This window comes from Pieris napi, chromosome 7, assembly GCF_905475465.1.
Source record: "Pieris napi chromosome 7, ilPieNapi1.2, whole genome shotgun sequence".
Classification (NCBI taxonomy): domain Eukaryota; kingdom Metazoa; phylum Arthropoda; class Insecta; order Lepidoptera; family Pieridae; genus Pieris; species Pieris napi.
Window position 1 is genome coordinate 5219514 of NC_062240.1, and position 15728 is coordinate 5235241.

A 15728-nucleotide genomic window follows, 5' to 3' on the forward strand; every position below is an offset into this window, starting at 1 on the left:
GATCACGAATATATATTAGCAGTATATAAGGGACGATTTAGATAGTAAAGTACATTGTAGATTGAATAAGGTAAGCCACTGGACTTTCTATTTTCTTCTTAAAACTAGTTTTTATTTGTGACTTAACTTTTTTACTTAATGATAAGAAAACCTTAAGTTTTTGATATCAATTTTTTTATTTTTGTTTTTACAAATTTGCGACTTTATATTTATTTTCAGTAAATCAGTCAAAATGAAATTCCTCGTTCTTGGACTTGCTCTCCTCGTTGCCGGTTCATCGGCTTTCCCCGACATTCAAGGTTTGTAAATTGTTTGTTAACTTAATAGCAGAGCAGATGAAAAGCGGAATGTAAGATGGTTGTATGTTCCTAGTAATAGCTGGACATTTGGATCCAGAAAATTATAATATATCTACTATATAACAATAGATATTTATAATAGATATATACTATTATACTCTAGTATAAACTGCGGAATACTCATGTTTGAGTTGTTTATTTTTATATATTTGACGAATCGGAAGGCCATAATATGCTAATTATAGCCAAACGCCTATGCTCCGCTGAATGTTAGCTAAAAGTACTCAGTTGCTTAGATATGTAAGAGATCGAATAGTAGTAGGGGTTCCTATATCTTACCCTCACAAATCACAAAAAAAAAACATTTCTCTGCCTTGAAATTTCCTGTCTTGTAAATGTCACTTTACTTTAGGACATCAGAGTGAGGGAGAACTCTTTGCTGTGAACCTGAGAAAGGCTATTGAAGCTATCAAACGCTACATGGTCAGAAATGAGCTAGACCCAATTGTCGTCGCAAGGGCTGACCGTGCTATTGCTCGTTTCCCGTAAGTAGTTTTGGACGTTAGTATAGTAACGTTTAAAGACGTAACGTTTAGACGACTCATTGGTCTAGTGGTTAGTACCCATGACTGCGAAGCAATGGGTCCCGGGTTCGATCCCCGGCTGAGACGAACATCGATGTGATGAGTATTTGGTGCTGTGCTTAGGTCTTGGGTGTTTAAATATGTATTTATATGTCTATCTATCTATAATATGTATGTATATCCGTTGCCTAGTACCCATAACACAAGCTTCACCAGCTTAGCATGGGACTAGGTGTGAATTGTCTTTAAAAAAAAAATCGAGAAAAATAAATTGTTGTCGTATCATGCAAATGAAAATACAAAGCAAATTTTTTCGAAACATAGAACTGTCCCATTTATTTATTTTACATAATCGCAACACGTGTGATAGATATACATATATTAATAGAACAAATTGATCAGCCCTGCGATTCTGTAACTCACTTTTCGAACTCACACAGCTGTTTTCGCATCGGCAAATCAGTCGTGAAGCAGTCATTTTATGATTTAGCATTCTGAAAAGGTGGGAGCTTGTAGTTTATTGTTTATCAGAATGCCAAATCATAAAATGACTGCTTCACGACTGATTTTAGAGCGACCGCCGATGCGAAAACCGCTGTGTGAGTTCGAAAAGTGAGTTACAGAATCGCAGGGCAGAGCTTGGTCAAAACACTTGTCGGTTATTTAAATGAAACACTTACTAGTAATTATTAAATCGTCTTCTTAATATATATTCCATGTCGGGTCCCAATCGAAGACACAGTTAGGACAGTAGAAACGGCATTCGAAGAATGTCCTGTTTTTGTAGAGTAGTAAATCTTATATTTCCTTGTAGATACCTGAACGTCCGACTCTTCGTTGAAGGTCTCAATTTCAGTGGTCTCAGCAACATCGTCATCCACACCTTGGACTACTCCAACGTCTTCAGCAGATTACGTTACGACTTGGAACTCCCTGAACTTGACTTCGTCATCGGTATGTGTTTTACGTCATTAGTCATATAGGATTAACAAGAATCAGTGTTGGCGTAGTGAAATCCCGACTTAGCGCCAACGGATTCTTTCTATAAGCGCAATTAATATATAAAGATACACATCGTGAGGAAAACTCTCTTACTGGTGATTGAGAGCTCTCGATGACGAAGACGAGTCTAGATGTTTCCTGAGAGACCCAGAACTGATGCAATCAGAGGCCAAGACCCATAGGATAACAGTGCAATGACGCTTTTAATAATTTTCTTAAATTTGACCAAATTAGACGTATTGACTTTCATAACATCTTTGTCTTATTTTCATTTATAATTCGTGTTAAGTTCTTAATTACCATTATTATAATTAAAATATTTTTTTCAGCCGACTCTGGTATCTCTGGCACAGTCGTTTCCAACAACGTCAACGCTAAATTGGCCGGAAAGTGAGTTTTTTTTCTATATTTATAAAAATATGTTATTAAATTAACGATTACAAATTAATCAGTATAAGATGTTTGATTAAAATGTCTTGTCGAAATCGAGCCACAAACGGACAAACACAGCAATGCATTTGTTTGAACTTTATTAATAAAATGTGTTACTACATATACTGTAACATTTTAGATTGACCATCTCGAACGGTCGCCTGGCTGGAGAGGCATACGTCCAAGCTAACATCATCACCGGTTCTGTCACCATCACTGAGCTCGTGGCCAACCTTAGCATCAAGTCAATCAAGGTATTATTTTTATAATATTAGTTTTACATTTAAACATTCAACTTTCAGTATACAAGGAATATACATTATTCATATTTTAACACATGATTCAAAACAATAATTCTCTTTGTTGTATTTTATTTTTGCCTTTAATGATTGTAATATTTTGTTATTTAATAACTCTATTTTTTTAGTCTGACATCACCCTCGAAGTGTTGGACAATGACCTCAGCGAATGGCTTAACAACTTACTCAACGTCAGAATCCCCAACTTCTTGGAGGACAACGAGGTATGTGGAATAATAATTAATGTTTCTTTGGACCAAGTGATATCACTTAAAGCAAATGCCACAGAGATATAATCGATTTCTTATATGTAAGAGAGGTGAAAACGAAAAAAATAAGAAAGATCTTCCGATAAAGAACAAATTACAATTATTCATTCATTACAATGGCTATAGTCCAGGAATTTAGATTTATAACTGCTACCTATAAGCACAAAAAAAGAATTTCTCCTCAATAACACAGACTAACATTATATAATAATACATTAATATATACAACATTTTTGTAAACATACCTTAAATAAAAAATTAACCTAAATAAGTTTTAATATATTTCGTAGATTGTGTTACCAATCGCATTATTGTCTGTCTCTCTATCTAACTATTTTTAGATCGACACAAGCGACACAAAATAATTAATTGTAGAATTTAGGTTACATTCCGTGTATAATTGCGTAAAAAAGCAACGTCGCGTAAATAGATGTTAGCCATATATTTTTAACATATTTGTTTTATTTCAGAGCGACATCAACAGAGTCATTGCTGGTGCTATCAGATTCATCGCTCAGTTGTACCTCGACAACAGACCAAGACCCGTCGCTTAAATCATAAGTCACCCGATTAGTATGTTAAAACTTCTTTCAACACCTGAATAAAGAATATTTATAATATTTGTTTTTTTATGTGGTAGATGCCCTTACCCTTTATTTTAAGCCTTAATTTTAAAACGTTCATGAGATTAGAAGCGCACCTCGTTCACAGAACAATGGAACTATCCCACAGTACATAATAATAATACAAAGAAATATGGTTGTGAAAAAATCTTACGCTAGTGAGCCCCTGTGTTGTGGTTAACAAGTTACTAGATTGCAATCACACCGTGATACATGGTGCATGTTTAAGACAATTTAAAAGAAAGAAAAAATAGTCTTAGTGTTAGATCTAATTAAACAAAAATCTTGTAAGACCGTAGGTATGCGTGAATGTATGATTATGTGAATGGGCGTGTGTGTCTCTGCAGAATCAAAAACCAAATCGGCTAGCATGTTTTTTATGCGTTTCGTGATTTTATATCTGGATAGTTTGTCTATCTCAGAATCCATAGATCGGAAGATTTTTTTTTAAAAAGTAAATGCAAAAAAGCGTTGATTAAATACAGTCCTTTGTTTTGGCATCGGGAATAAAAAACGTCTGTTGGTTATGGGAGTTTGTTAGTTATCTTAAACAGACCGCTAAGATGTATAGCTTTCTTACTGAATAGGTTTTTGTTTCTAGGTGGAGTTAGACTGTGAGACATCTAAACGGACTGCGATAGGCTACTTTAAGCATTGCTCTTTGTGCATGTCTGCCAACATGATCAGTGTAGGTACTCATAGATGCAGCCGTTCCTCCCCATGCAGGTAGACAGTATGTTAGAATGGACTGACAAAGTGCTAAGTAAATTATTCTAATAACTGCGTCTTCACCTACTCATTTTAGTCGATTGAAGATATACATTAGACCCTGGAAGACTGAGCTTTTCCCAAGTAATATATCGGTCTATTATTACTCCGAGATATTTAGTAGATTAGTTCCTAAGATTTAGGCTGAGCAGATTGTTTTGAAGTCAGTTGGAAATGCAATTTATACCGTTTAGTATGAAATATAATAGAAGTATCATCGGCAAATGCGTTTTCCGTTGTCTAGTGGCAGATTGCACAGCCCTTCGATTCTGTAACTCACTTTTCGAACTCACACAGCGGTTTTCGCATCGGCGAATTTATGATTTGGCATTCTAATAAACAATAAACTACAAGCTCCCACCTTTTCAGAAAAGTGAGTTACAAAATCGCAGGGCAGGTCGTTAAAACAACAAAAATAGGTGTCTGCCCTATGGTACTCCAAATGTGACGTAAACGTAACGTAACTCAACATTGTAGTCGGGACTGCAATCGCGACTGCAATAGCTGTTGGAAGTACCGTCCCAGTTTCGTGTTTGAACGGCATCTAATAAATATGCACTTATTTTATTTTTTTAAACTATGTCAATTAGGAATTTAAAAATCACCCTACCCCTGGATGTCGCCTACGTATTCCGAATCACATTAAATACTTATTTCCCCAGAACGAGGCAAATATCTTGTCAGTTATTATCTTTTGCAACAGTATGAAGCATTATCTTTCTCGTCTTAAATATATTGAGGTTTAGATTTAAAGTAATATACATGTCACTCTGAGCTCACAACTACTCTGGGGACGTTAACAAAAAGGACGTATCATATCGCTAGTTAACGCGTGTTTAGCTAGACATATTGACCAATCACAATTTAATCTACCTAATCTAGTTATCGTACGGTGAAGGAAAACATCCAGAGGAAATTGTCATACCTAGACTCAAAAAGACGACGACGTCGCTGCCTGACAAGGCATAGAAGGCACAGGCCTAGGATTGTATAAACTGTTTTGTATCTAAGAATACATTTTAGATTAAATAAATTATAGATATATAAACATGAGAAATTTTATGTATCTCGCCTAATAATGAATTAAACTATATGTATGTAGCAGTAAATTTATTAGATAAAGTATGAAGTTTATTATAATTAACAAGAGGAAATAGCACGTCAATGGATTATTACTATCTGTATAAAAAACAAATGAACGGAAGTCTAATCAGTAATAAATTGTAATCGCTTCTTTTATCAAATCTATGAAATACTGATGTACCTGCCAGTATGTTCCTTATAATAAAGATTAATTTCAAATAAAAATAATAAAGACTAATTCAACATATTTTCTATTATAATCAAGTGGTATAAGCTAAAAATAAATAGGTAACTAGATTAATGCCTTTATAGAAAAATATACCTAGTACCAACGCATTAAGCAAACGATTTGTTGTTTATAAAATTCATTAGAAGAGTTATGGATAAGGAATGCTCGTTAATGCAGCTTCAGTCTTTTCTTCAAACACACTCAGCTGTCTACAGGATATACGATTTTGCTCGGTGTGTAACTTCAAGCATCTTACACCACCCGATGTCTACATATAAAGAATTTTCTCTTATTAAGGGCCCGAATTCATTTTTATATATCCGTCATTCGAAAAAACCGAATGATTATCTTCTCTTTCTTTTGGTTCCTCTCCGCTACTGGAGGTTAGCCCTCAGTCTTGTGAAGAGTGTGTTGTCGAGTGCCAGAAGCAGCAATTCTTTCGCCGTCGCAATACCCTACTCACTAATGTTACGATTTTTTCCTACGACTAACGCGCCGTTTACCCATCATACTAGATTGCAGGAGGTGATACCGGTCATGTCGCAACACATGGCCCAGGTATGCAACTATCTGTTGCTGATGAGGATGATTTCAACATCTCATAATAACAGGTAAAAGAAAGTCGCTCCCAAGCAAATATTTTTTTTTAAATGTGTGAAAACAATACAATTCCGGGTTAATTTATACCAGAGTTCCCCAAACTTTTTTGTGTCGTAGACCCCTTGCTATATATTGATTTCCTGTAAATTTCTAACTTTAGTGAAGTTTAGTGGTAAAACTTAAAGTAAAACACATTTTAATTTATACATTTATTAATTGAATTTAAATTAAAACTACTCAAAATAAAATGTTGTATCTGTTATGCAAAATATACGTAGCGCGTCAAATTTGTAAGGGTTAATCTTTTTCTTCTCCATTTTCATTTCATGGACCCCCAAAATTTTTTTCGCTGACGTAGACCCCTTGCAGGTTGTCATAGACTCCTAGGGGTCGATATAGACCACTTTGGGAATCACTGATTTATACTGATTGTATTAGTATAAACATATTTTAATTTATGGCTTAGTTATCGCTTTTCTTGAAGTACAATTTTGTAGTCGATCAAAATTAAGGCACCCATAATTTATAAAAAGTCAAGTACGTTTTGAAAAGGGTTCGATCTTAGTAATGAACAACTTCAAGAATGCTGTATATTAGAAGAAATGTAAAACTGTCTTTTAAATTGTCGTCATAATATTATCTGAGCTGTTCGGTTCAAATTCCAAATATTGTTAGTAATAAATGCATTTTATCGTAATTTAATAATTAGCTGTGCACCCCGGTGTCATCTGCATTAATGATTGAGAATCGCGTTTCAGTTACTGCGGAATTATTTTGAAAACATATCCTTTAAAATAAAATTATATCAAGGTAAGTTTTGTTCAAAATTAACTGATAATTTTATTCGGATAAGAAATAAAAACATGTTTATTAATATGGGCTGATTTTAAGTGAACCCCATAGACACTTTCAATGCCAAAGGGGTTGCGAGTGCGTTGCTAATCTTTTCTTGAAGGACCCTAATTCGAATTGGTTCGGAAATACTTCAGCGGGTAGCTGGTACATAGTGGTGGTGAGCGGCAAAAACTTTAATAACGCTCAGAGAAGTAACGTTTAGTACACATTTACATATTTCTTATAACATTGTTTGAACAACTACCATCATCTAACGACGACACAATTAATATTGGCGTACCATATCAACGGCGATATGTCGTATCTTGGGATTCTCACTTATAATACCACAAGAGCTTCAAAATTATCGGGTATTTCCCGATAGGTTAGTTGCAAACAAATATAGTCGTCATGACGACTATATTTGTTTGCAGGGAACCTTGAGGGAAATGCCAGATAATTTTGAAGCTCGTGTGGTATTCGGGGGATTATTTTTCCGACCCAAATGTCGGCCAATAGAATTGCACCATGAGACGAAATGTACAGTTAACAAATAAGAATTTCATAATGAATAAAACAACTACTTAATACTTTTCTTGAAGCAACGACCAGAGAAAATTTTCAAAAAATTATCAGTATAATACCATGTAGGTTGTACCACGTGACGTCGAATGGTGCAATTCTATTGGTCGATATTTGGGTCGGAAAAATAATCATATGTAATACCACAAGAGCTTCAAAATTATCGGGTATTTCCCGATAGGTTCGTTGCAAACAATTAATATAGTTGTCATGACGACGACAGTCGTCATGACAACATATTTGTTTGCAGGGAACCTTGAGGGAAATACCAGATAATTTTGAAGCTCGAGTGGTATTCGGGGGATTATTTTTCCGACCCAAATGTCGGCCAATACAATTGCACCATGAGACGAAATGTACAGTTAACAAATAAGAATTTCATAATGAATAAAACAACTACTTAATACTTTTCTTGAAGCAACGACCAGAGAAAATTTTCGCAAAAAATTTTCAGTATAATACCATGTAGGTTGTACCACGTGACGTCGAATGGTGCAATTCTATTGGCCGACATTAGGGTCGGAAAAATAATCAAAATTATTGAACGTATATTAATTAATATTAACTAGAAAAAAATAACAATGTTCACGGAGTACCAATTGTGAATTACATAACAATTAATGATGATAATTAATATCAAAGATTAAGAATGTATCTAAAATGGATTAATGCTAAATTATCAGATAGCACCCAGCTATTGAAAACGTATAAAAGTTGACACTTTTTTTGCATGCAACATTACGTGCTTGCACCAGGTAAGTTAAAGATCAATTTGAATTCTTAATTGAACTTAGATTTAAGCTTATTTTGTCTTCATTTACGAAATATATATTTATTCATATTCAAATTTAATAATTACTTCCACATTTTTTAATTACTATATATTTAATATTTATATATTATATGGTTTATGGTCAAAAATTAAATGTGTTAAATTTTACATGCATTATATAAAAATTCAGATAATAACCGTAATGTATGGGCAAATTCAATTTAAGGATATCATTACATACCAGTTACTTCAAAGATTTTTTTTACATACAGTCAGACAAGATGAAATTCCTCGTATTCGGACTCGCTCTCCTCGTCGCCGGAGCCTCGGCTTTCCCTGAAGCTCAGGTTTCTGAGCTCCAAGGTATGTGTGTATTACGGAGAAATATTTTCTCTTTAAAGTAACGAATCTGAATTTTTTGGTAACAATTATTTATGTCTCTTTAGTTAATAACATTAAATTAGAATATTCCTCTCTATAGAAATTTAAGTATTTAAATTTTTATGCTTGTTTTGTGGTTACATTGGTTGATAGTGTACAATAATAAATTAATACATTGATACATTTATTTATAAATGTACGACTTGCCTGGACTAGAGATAATTCCTTTAGTAATCACTGCAGGGCTTACTTCATTTGTGATACATGTCTAGAGTTAATTAGGTAGACTTAATAATGTTCATAATTATTTCCTTACGGTAACACGGAGATTTATATATACATATTAATCAAAAAAATCTGTCTGGGCCTCAGATTTCTGTATCTTATAAGCAAGTAGGTGATTAGCCCTCTGTGCCTGACACACGCCATCGACTTTTTGGGTCTAGCAGGTTTCCTCACGAAGTTTTCCTTCACCGTTCGAGCGAATGTTAAATGCGCAGCTGGGGATCGAACATACGATATCAGGGATGAGAGTTACACACTGAAGCTACTAGACCAAAAAACTCTATATATACATATATGCAACTAAAATAGGTGCTGAATGTTTTGAATATTTTATAAAAGATAATGGTTTTCAGGGCGCGACTTTGTTGGCAACCTGAAAAGGATCATTGAGCTTTTCCGTCAGCTGATCCTCGACAACAATTATGACCCATTCATTGTAGCCCGCAGTGATCGCGAAGTAGTCTACCTACCGTGAGTATTGTGCAATTCATTATGATGATAGACTATCAGGTCATAATTACATCCTAAGCTAATCTGGAAATTCCGTACATGAAAGCCGTAGTCGGGTCGGCGCGGCGAAGAGAACACTATAATGTACTTAGATCTAGATCTATCTTCAATAGTAATCTTTGAAGAAAAAATAATATTTTTTTCATATAAGTAAAGTAATATTAACCCGCTTAGTCTTCATGGGTTGAAGCAACAATTATACCAATGGCGGCAAAATTTAAGTTATACAGAATTGGAGGATTAGATAGCTGTTAGTTATTATACATTACACATTCACACACACAAATCCACACATAGTCTACCATTCGCACAATACAAGTTTTTATTACCACATAATTTAGAAGAGGAGAGTCGGAAGAACTGAAGTAATTTCTATTTACTTAGGGACATACGTCCAATATTATTTTATAGTTACTGTTTTAGTTTTAATGTTGAATGTTCAATTATCTTATTACAGACACGTTAACCTCCAATACTTGGTGGAAGAACTGGAGATCACTGGTGCCAGCAACATCGTAATCCACAAATTGGACTACTCTAACATCTTCAACCGATTCCGTTACGACTTAGAACTCCCCGAGCTCGCATTCAGCCTTGGTAAGTGTGTGTAATGAGTGTACTTAATATCAAAACAATATTAAAATGTATAAATATTAATAATAAATAGCAAACTATTGGAACACGTTACCAATTAACTTTAATTTTGTTACTTTTAGATTCTATTTAGTTTCCGTTAATGTTGTAAAGCTGATATATGTTTTTTTTCTTTCTAGGAAATGCCAAAATCAATGGTTTGCTGCTATCCCGAAACCTCAACTCTGAACTCGCTGGCTCGTAAGATTCAATACCCTTTTATATTTCAATATAAAACTGATATGACTTAGTACACATAGTTGTTATGTTTATGCAATGCGTGAATATATAAATCGGATTTTTTTAGCCTGAAAATCTCCGGTGTCCGTCTTTCCGGTGAAGCTTACGTGACCATTGACATTCTTGCGGGTGGTGCCATCAACATTGACTCCCTCGAAGCTCGTTTTGACCTTGCAGGACTTGAGGTGAGTTTAGACATATTGACATTTAGACATATTAATGAAATTTTACTGGTACCGGTGAACGCTACATTATTTTAACAACTCAAGTTACTATACATTCTTGTTTAAGTAGAACTACGCTTACTATAAAATTGTAATACTTTTTAGGCTGAGATTGAAGTCATCGTTCAAGAAAACGACCTTAGTGAACGTGTTAACGTTTTCATCAACGAAAGAATCCCCGCCTGGATCAAGGATAACGAGGTAATAATAATCTAATTTGATTGAAATACTCCTTTGGAAGATGAATTAAACCAATTTTTTCGACTATATTAATTAAAAATTAAAAAAGCATGTAGGTGATAAGCCTTCTGTGCCAACTGAAACCATAATGGTTTCAGAATATAAATATATAGATTATAATTACGACAATCATAATATTGTCCTTTGTTAACTTAAGTACTAATCTTAATTTAAATAAATCTTTTTAAACGAATATAAACGCGAATTTTTCAGGGTCTTGCGACATTTGCCTTTATATTTGTTAAAGAAATATAATTCGTTAAAAATAATAGCGGGTCAACTATCGTAAATTGTATTATCATATTTATAGTATAAGATTGGATTTTACAATTCTAATACTTATTTAAATTGAGTTTGTCTGTAACGAGGTTAAACATGAGTTGCAATCAATTACAATATACAGTTGGTTGACCTATCCCACTTGTTATAAGTTTTTTAAAAGCGTATTTCTAATGATTACTTTTGTTTCAGAGTGACATCAACCGTGTCCTCGGAACTGTCATCAGGACCGTTGCTCAGTACCTCCTGAACCGTTAATTGTTTACTGTACTTGTGTATGTTAATATTATTTTCTGATGAAATATATGATTTTTGATAAATTTATGATTTTTTACTCCTTATTATTTTATGCCATAAACCATTTTAAAGTCAGTTATAAACGGATTACTCTCAATAACACTTTATTTTTCATACTAATAAAGAGCATAATATCAAGCCTTAAAGCTGTTCTTGTAAAATCAGTGTTAGGAGAGGACAGTGCCTTCGAGCTAGGGATGATCGATATTAGAAAAACATCGATTTTGACATCAATATCATAATCGAAAGCCCAATATCGATGTTCGATATTTATCGAAAACCGAACATTACATATTTCAATATTTTTTATCAACTGACTGAATGTAAAGTAATTTTGGTAAAGAAGAACCTTTTAATCTATTTCTTTGTTGATAAAGAGTAGTGAGAAAGCGTGAGAGAGAAAGAGCGGGCGAGACTACGAAGTGAACGTCCGGTGCGCAGCGAATGAATACGAGTTCAGGATTTTAATAAACCTGATTTGTGGATGCGTTCATAGAAGACTTACATTTTTCGTAAGTAGCATTGGTCGTGCAGGTGCTGAGACCATCATCGAGCATCCCTATTTCGAGCTATCGTAAACATATTCACTCTCCTCCCCAATTATCGTCCTAATATCAATACAATCCATAATTTATTTATTTTAAGTGTGTGTATATTTTGTAAATGTTTCAAGGATTAAATGATACTTCTTTATTATTATGGTAGGGGAGCCCAAGAGGGGATTTCGGGATTTACTAAAGGGCGGCAGATTAATATATAGGGGGATACCTTGTACCCGGTTAAGTACCTCCACAAAATATGAGGCCCATATATAAGGCCGCCCGTGAAGGAGACAGGATCAGATTAGTAAAAAAAAATTGACCATCAGAAATTCCCGAGCGCGTCAGATTAAGGTAGGGTGAGTTAATTACATCCTAAAAAGTGTATATTCCACTAATCTGACAATTTGAGAGTGACGGAAAAAAAGGGGAGGGCAACAAAGTTGTAAAAAAAAACCGTCATCTCGACATTCTCGAGCGTAGCTAATTTTTATTTTATTTTGAAGGAAATAATTCAAGAATAATGAAAAATATATAATCTGACGATTTCCGCAAGCCTAAATAACAAAAAATCGTCGATAAAGTTAAATGCGTGCAGCTGCGTGATGCCTACATTTCCTTTAACCGATCGGAATCTACTAAACGGCGTTCTAAATATTTCCCTCAAAATTACATTTCCTGTGAATTTGAACCGATTTGGACCGATAGATTTTGAGAAATTTTGAAAAATCTTAAAAAAATAAGAAATATTTTTTTTTTAAGTGGTTTCTTTATTGATCAACTTCAAAAACTAATCTGCCTTTGAGCTTGAAAAACCACGTCGATCGCCACCAAGCTCGTCAAAAGCGGTTGATTAGTTCGAGAGATATCGTGAACGAAAGAAACCCGAAAAAGTGTTTTTTCGGGATTACTCCGAAATTTGTGGTTCTATCAATTAAAATTACTTATGATGATGATAAAACTGCGTCGAATGCCGCCAACCGCGTGAAAATTGCTTGATCCATTCAAAAGTTATTGCGGTTTGAAAATTCCAAAAATAGTGTTCTGTGAAAATTCTATCAGACTTTCGAGCTGGGAGAGCTCAAATGCATAGACATGTTATTTCTTTGAACTCAGCGAGCTCAAAATATCAATTTTAAGCGCCCAGGAACGGAAGTAGCGGGAAGTTGCAGGGATGGCCCTTTCGGTGAATCGTTTTTCTAAATTTTTTTTGTCAGATCAGGCGAATCCCTCTAGATAATCGTCAGATTATGAGACAGTACGTTTAGAACATAAAGATGAACCACATATATCTTAATCTGACGCGCTTGAGTATTTCAAAATTGCGATTTTTTTTTGCATATTATGAAATTGGCCGTGGGTTTGCGTCCCATCGAAATCGTCAGATTAGTGAATGAGAGCTTTTTTTTGGTGCACTTAACACTCCCTTAGAAAATCTGACGCGCTCGATAAATTTTTTTTTTTTTCATTTTCAACCCTTAAATACAACCACCCGCATCATGCAAACGATCAGATTAACATACGTACATTATTAAAAATACGTAGGGCATAGATGCTATCAATATCTGACGCGCTCGAGGATGTCCATGCAACAGTTTTTTTTTATATATTTAACTATCTATAGCCGCTTCCCCCACCGATGAAAAGGAATTTATCATATAACATTTTTTTATCTAAGCTTTGCATCCCAATAGGTCTCTACGACGCTCGAGTAAATCCCCATTTAGCATCGTGGGCTCCCCTACCATTATAAAAAAACCCAATAGTTTTTATCGTATTGAGGGGTTGAACTTAAGAGGGCGTAAGTTAAATATATCTTTAAACTGTTGTCGATAGTAGGTTCTCTATTCTCTATATGATTAGTATCCTTGGTGTTTACTGTTCTGTGCTTGTAATGTTGAAAAATATTGTATTTAGCGATTTGTATTATTAATAATTAATATTTAATAGTTGCAATAATGAATTAACAAGTATTGAATTAATAAATATAGATACAATTCCATTACTTTAACGAAGTATTTTTACTAAAAATCTTTCAGATAGTATAGCATGAAAAGCCGTTCCTAATTTGTCTTCTAAAATGAAGCCTGATGAACTGCAATCGGAAGAAAAAGTTACAGGAGACGTCATCGGAGACACCGCCTATAGTGAACGGTTTGTGTTAAAGATTTTGTTAAAATTGGCCAACCTCGACACACTTAAAGATGAAATCCTCGATCAGGCTTTTGAAGAAGACTTGTGCACTCTTTGGGACATGACAGCAGAAAGAGATGTGGTTCTATTTCTTCTACAGCATGATGTTCTTAATCTCCTTAGTTTTGCTTGGCCTATTATTGAAACACCACGCATTGCAGAAATTGTGGTTGGGATTATTGCAAATATGTGCTGCCAAAAAGAAGCTGTGATAAATCTACTTAAACTTGTGCCGTTTGTAAAGTCTCTAGTAGAGTGTATCAAAGGCAATGATAGTTTAATCTTAATTCAATTATTGCGTCTTATAAACTCAAGTCTTTTTCTTGCAAGTAGTGATAATATTCAAATTTGGTTAAGATTATTTATAGAAGTTGGCTACTCTAAGCATTTATTTTTCATTCTAAAGAACTCTTCACAGAAGGACCTGCTTATAAATGCATTGGAAAATTTAAATACTATTTGCACATATTGTAATATAGAAGAGCTGTGGTCAGATTTCTTTGGACATTTTGTAAGTGTTGAAGCTTTGGAAAGTGTAATCATAGGATATATTGAGATTGCTGAAAAACATAGAGATTTATGTGAGAAGGAACAATTTGAACGGATACTCCTTATAAGTATACAAATAATTTTGAACCTAGTTGGTTTTGACAAGTCTGTTTCTATTTTTAATGACAACAAAAATGATGCACTAAAAATGATAACAATTACATTCCAATATTATGAAAACAAACTCGTCAACTGCAAGGAAATTGATATGGATCTTGTGGACATAGTTGATTCTACAATTTCTGTTATTAATGCTTTGAAAATAAATGAAATAAGTGAGCTTGATGATTATTTCATGCAAAGTTATAAAATGTGGAAAACTTTACACTACATGGTTGATGATCAGCAAGTCACTGAAAATGATTATGAAGATTTGGTTAATGTTTCTAAAGAACTTCAAACTTCATTAAGTACCTTAATGTTTGTGTATATGGAAACATGTAATGAAGACAATTTACTTAAGGCTTTAGATGAAATTAATGATGACTTTGATGATGTTGCATCATTTATTGTAAATAAAGGTATTTTAAATTTAGTCACAGAGAGAGTTTCTACTTATCGAACAAGGTTAAAGGAAATTGTGGATTGTTAACTAAAATCATGTAACCCAGCCCTAGGTAACCAATGTTTTTGTTTACTGTTTCAAATACTTTCTGTACACTTTGTCTAAATATAACTGTGAATCCAATATTGATTTTTATCTATAACTAGTATGCATATTATTTAAACCTGTATTACATAGAAATAAATTCAATGTTTTTTTTATTTATAGATATTTATTTCAGTTTTAAAAAAGGGTTTGGTAATAAATTATCTCTAAGCCTTATATAACATTAGCTGTCATGTTAGACAAATTGCCAAGTACGGAAACAAGTCATTCTTTCAAAAATGCTATAAAATACTTAGTCCAATTGGTACTTTTCTCTCTCAACTAAACTAATATATTCTAATAATATATAAGCTATGTGGATGACATCCTGCT

At 33.8% G+C, this 15728-nt stretch overlaps 3 protein-coding genes across 3 annotated transcripts; all 3 read left to right on the forward strand.

Moving 5' to 3' along the window:
- The first annotated feature begins 23 nt into the window (after positions 1-23).
- LOC125050996 lies at positions 24-3505 on the forward strand. The gene is made up of 8 exons (XM_047651112.1): positions 24-70; positions 220-299; positions 712-844; positions 1698-1837; positions 2215-2275; positions 2457-2571; positions 2745-2840; positions 3356-3505. The coding sequence occupies exons 2-8, from the start codon at positions 233-235 to the stop codon at positions 3437-3439; spliced, it is 696 nt and encodes a 231-aa protein (XP_047507068.1). The 5' UTR covers positions 24-70; positions 220-232; the 3' UTR covers positions 3440-3505.
- A 5104-nt stretch (positions 3506-8609) lies between these two features.
- Positions 8610-11488, forward strand: LOC125051060. The gene is made up of 7 exons (XM_047651201.1): positions 8610-8739; positions 9396-9513; positions 10010-10149; positions 10326-10386; positions 10493-10610; positions 10755-10850; positions 11361-11488. The coding sequence occupies exons 1-7, from the start codon at positions 8658-8660 to the stop codon at positions 11424-11426; spliced, it is 681 nt and encodes a 226-aa protein (XP_047507157.1). The 5' UTR covers positions 8610-8657; the 3' UTR covers positions 11427-11488.
- A 2383-nt stretch (positions 11489-13871) lies between these two features.
- On the forward strand, positions 13872-15509 carry LOC125051186 (protein saal1). The gene has a single exon (XM_047651383.1). It carries the CDS (start codon positions 14085-14087, stop codon positions 15336-15338), a length of 1254 nt encoding a protein of 417 aa, XP_047507339.1. The 5' UTR covers positions 13872-14084; the 3' UTR covers positions 15339-15509.
- Positions 15510-15728: the final 219 nt, after the last annotated feature.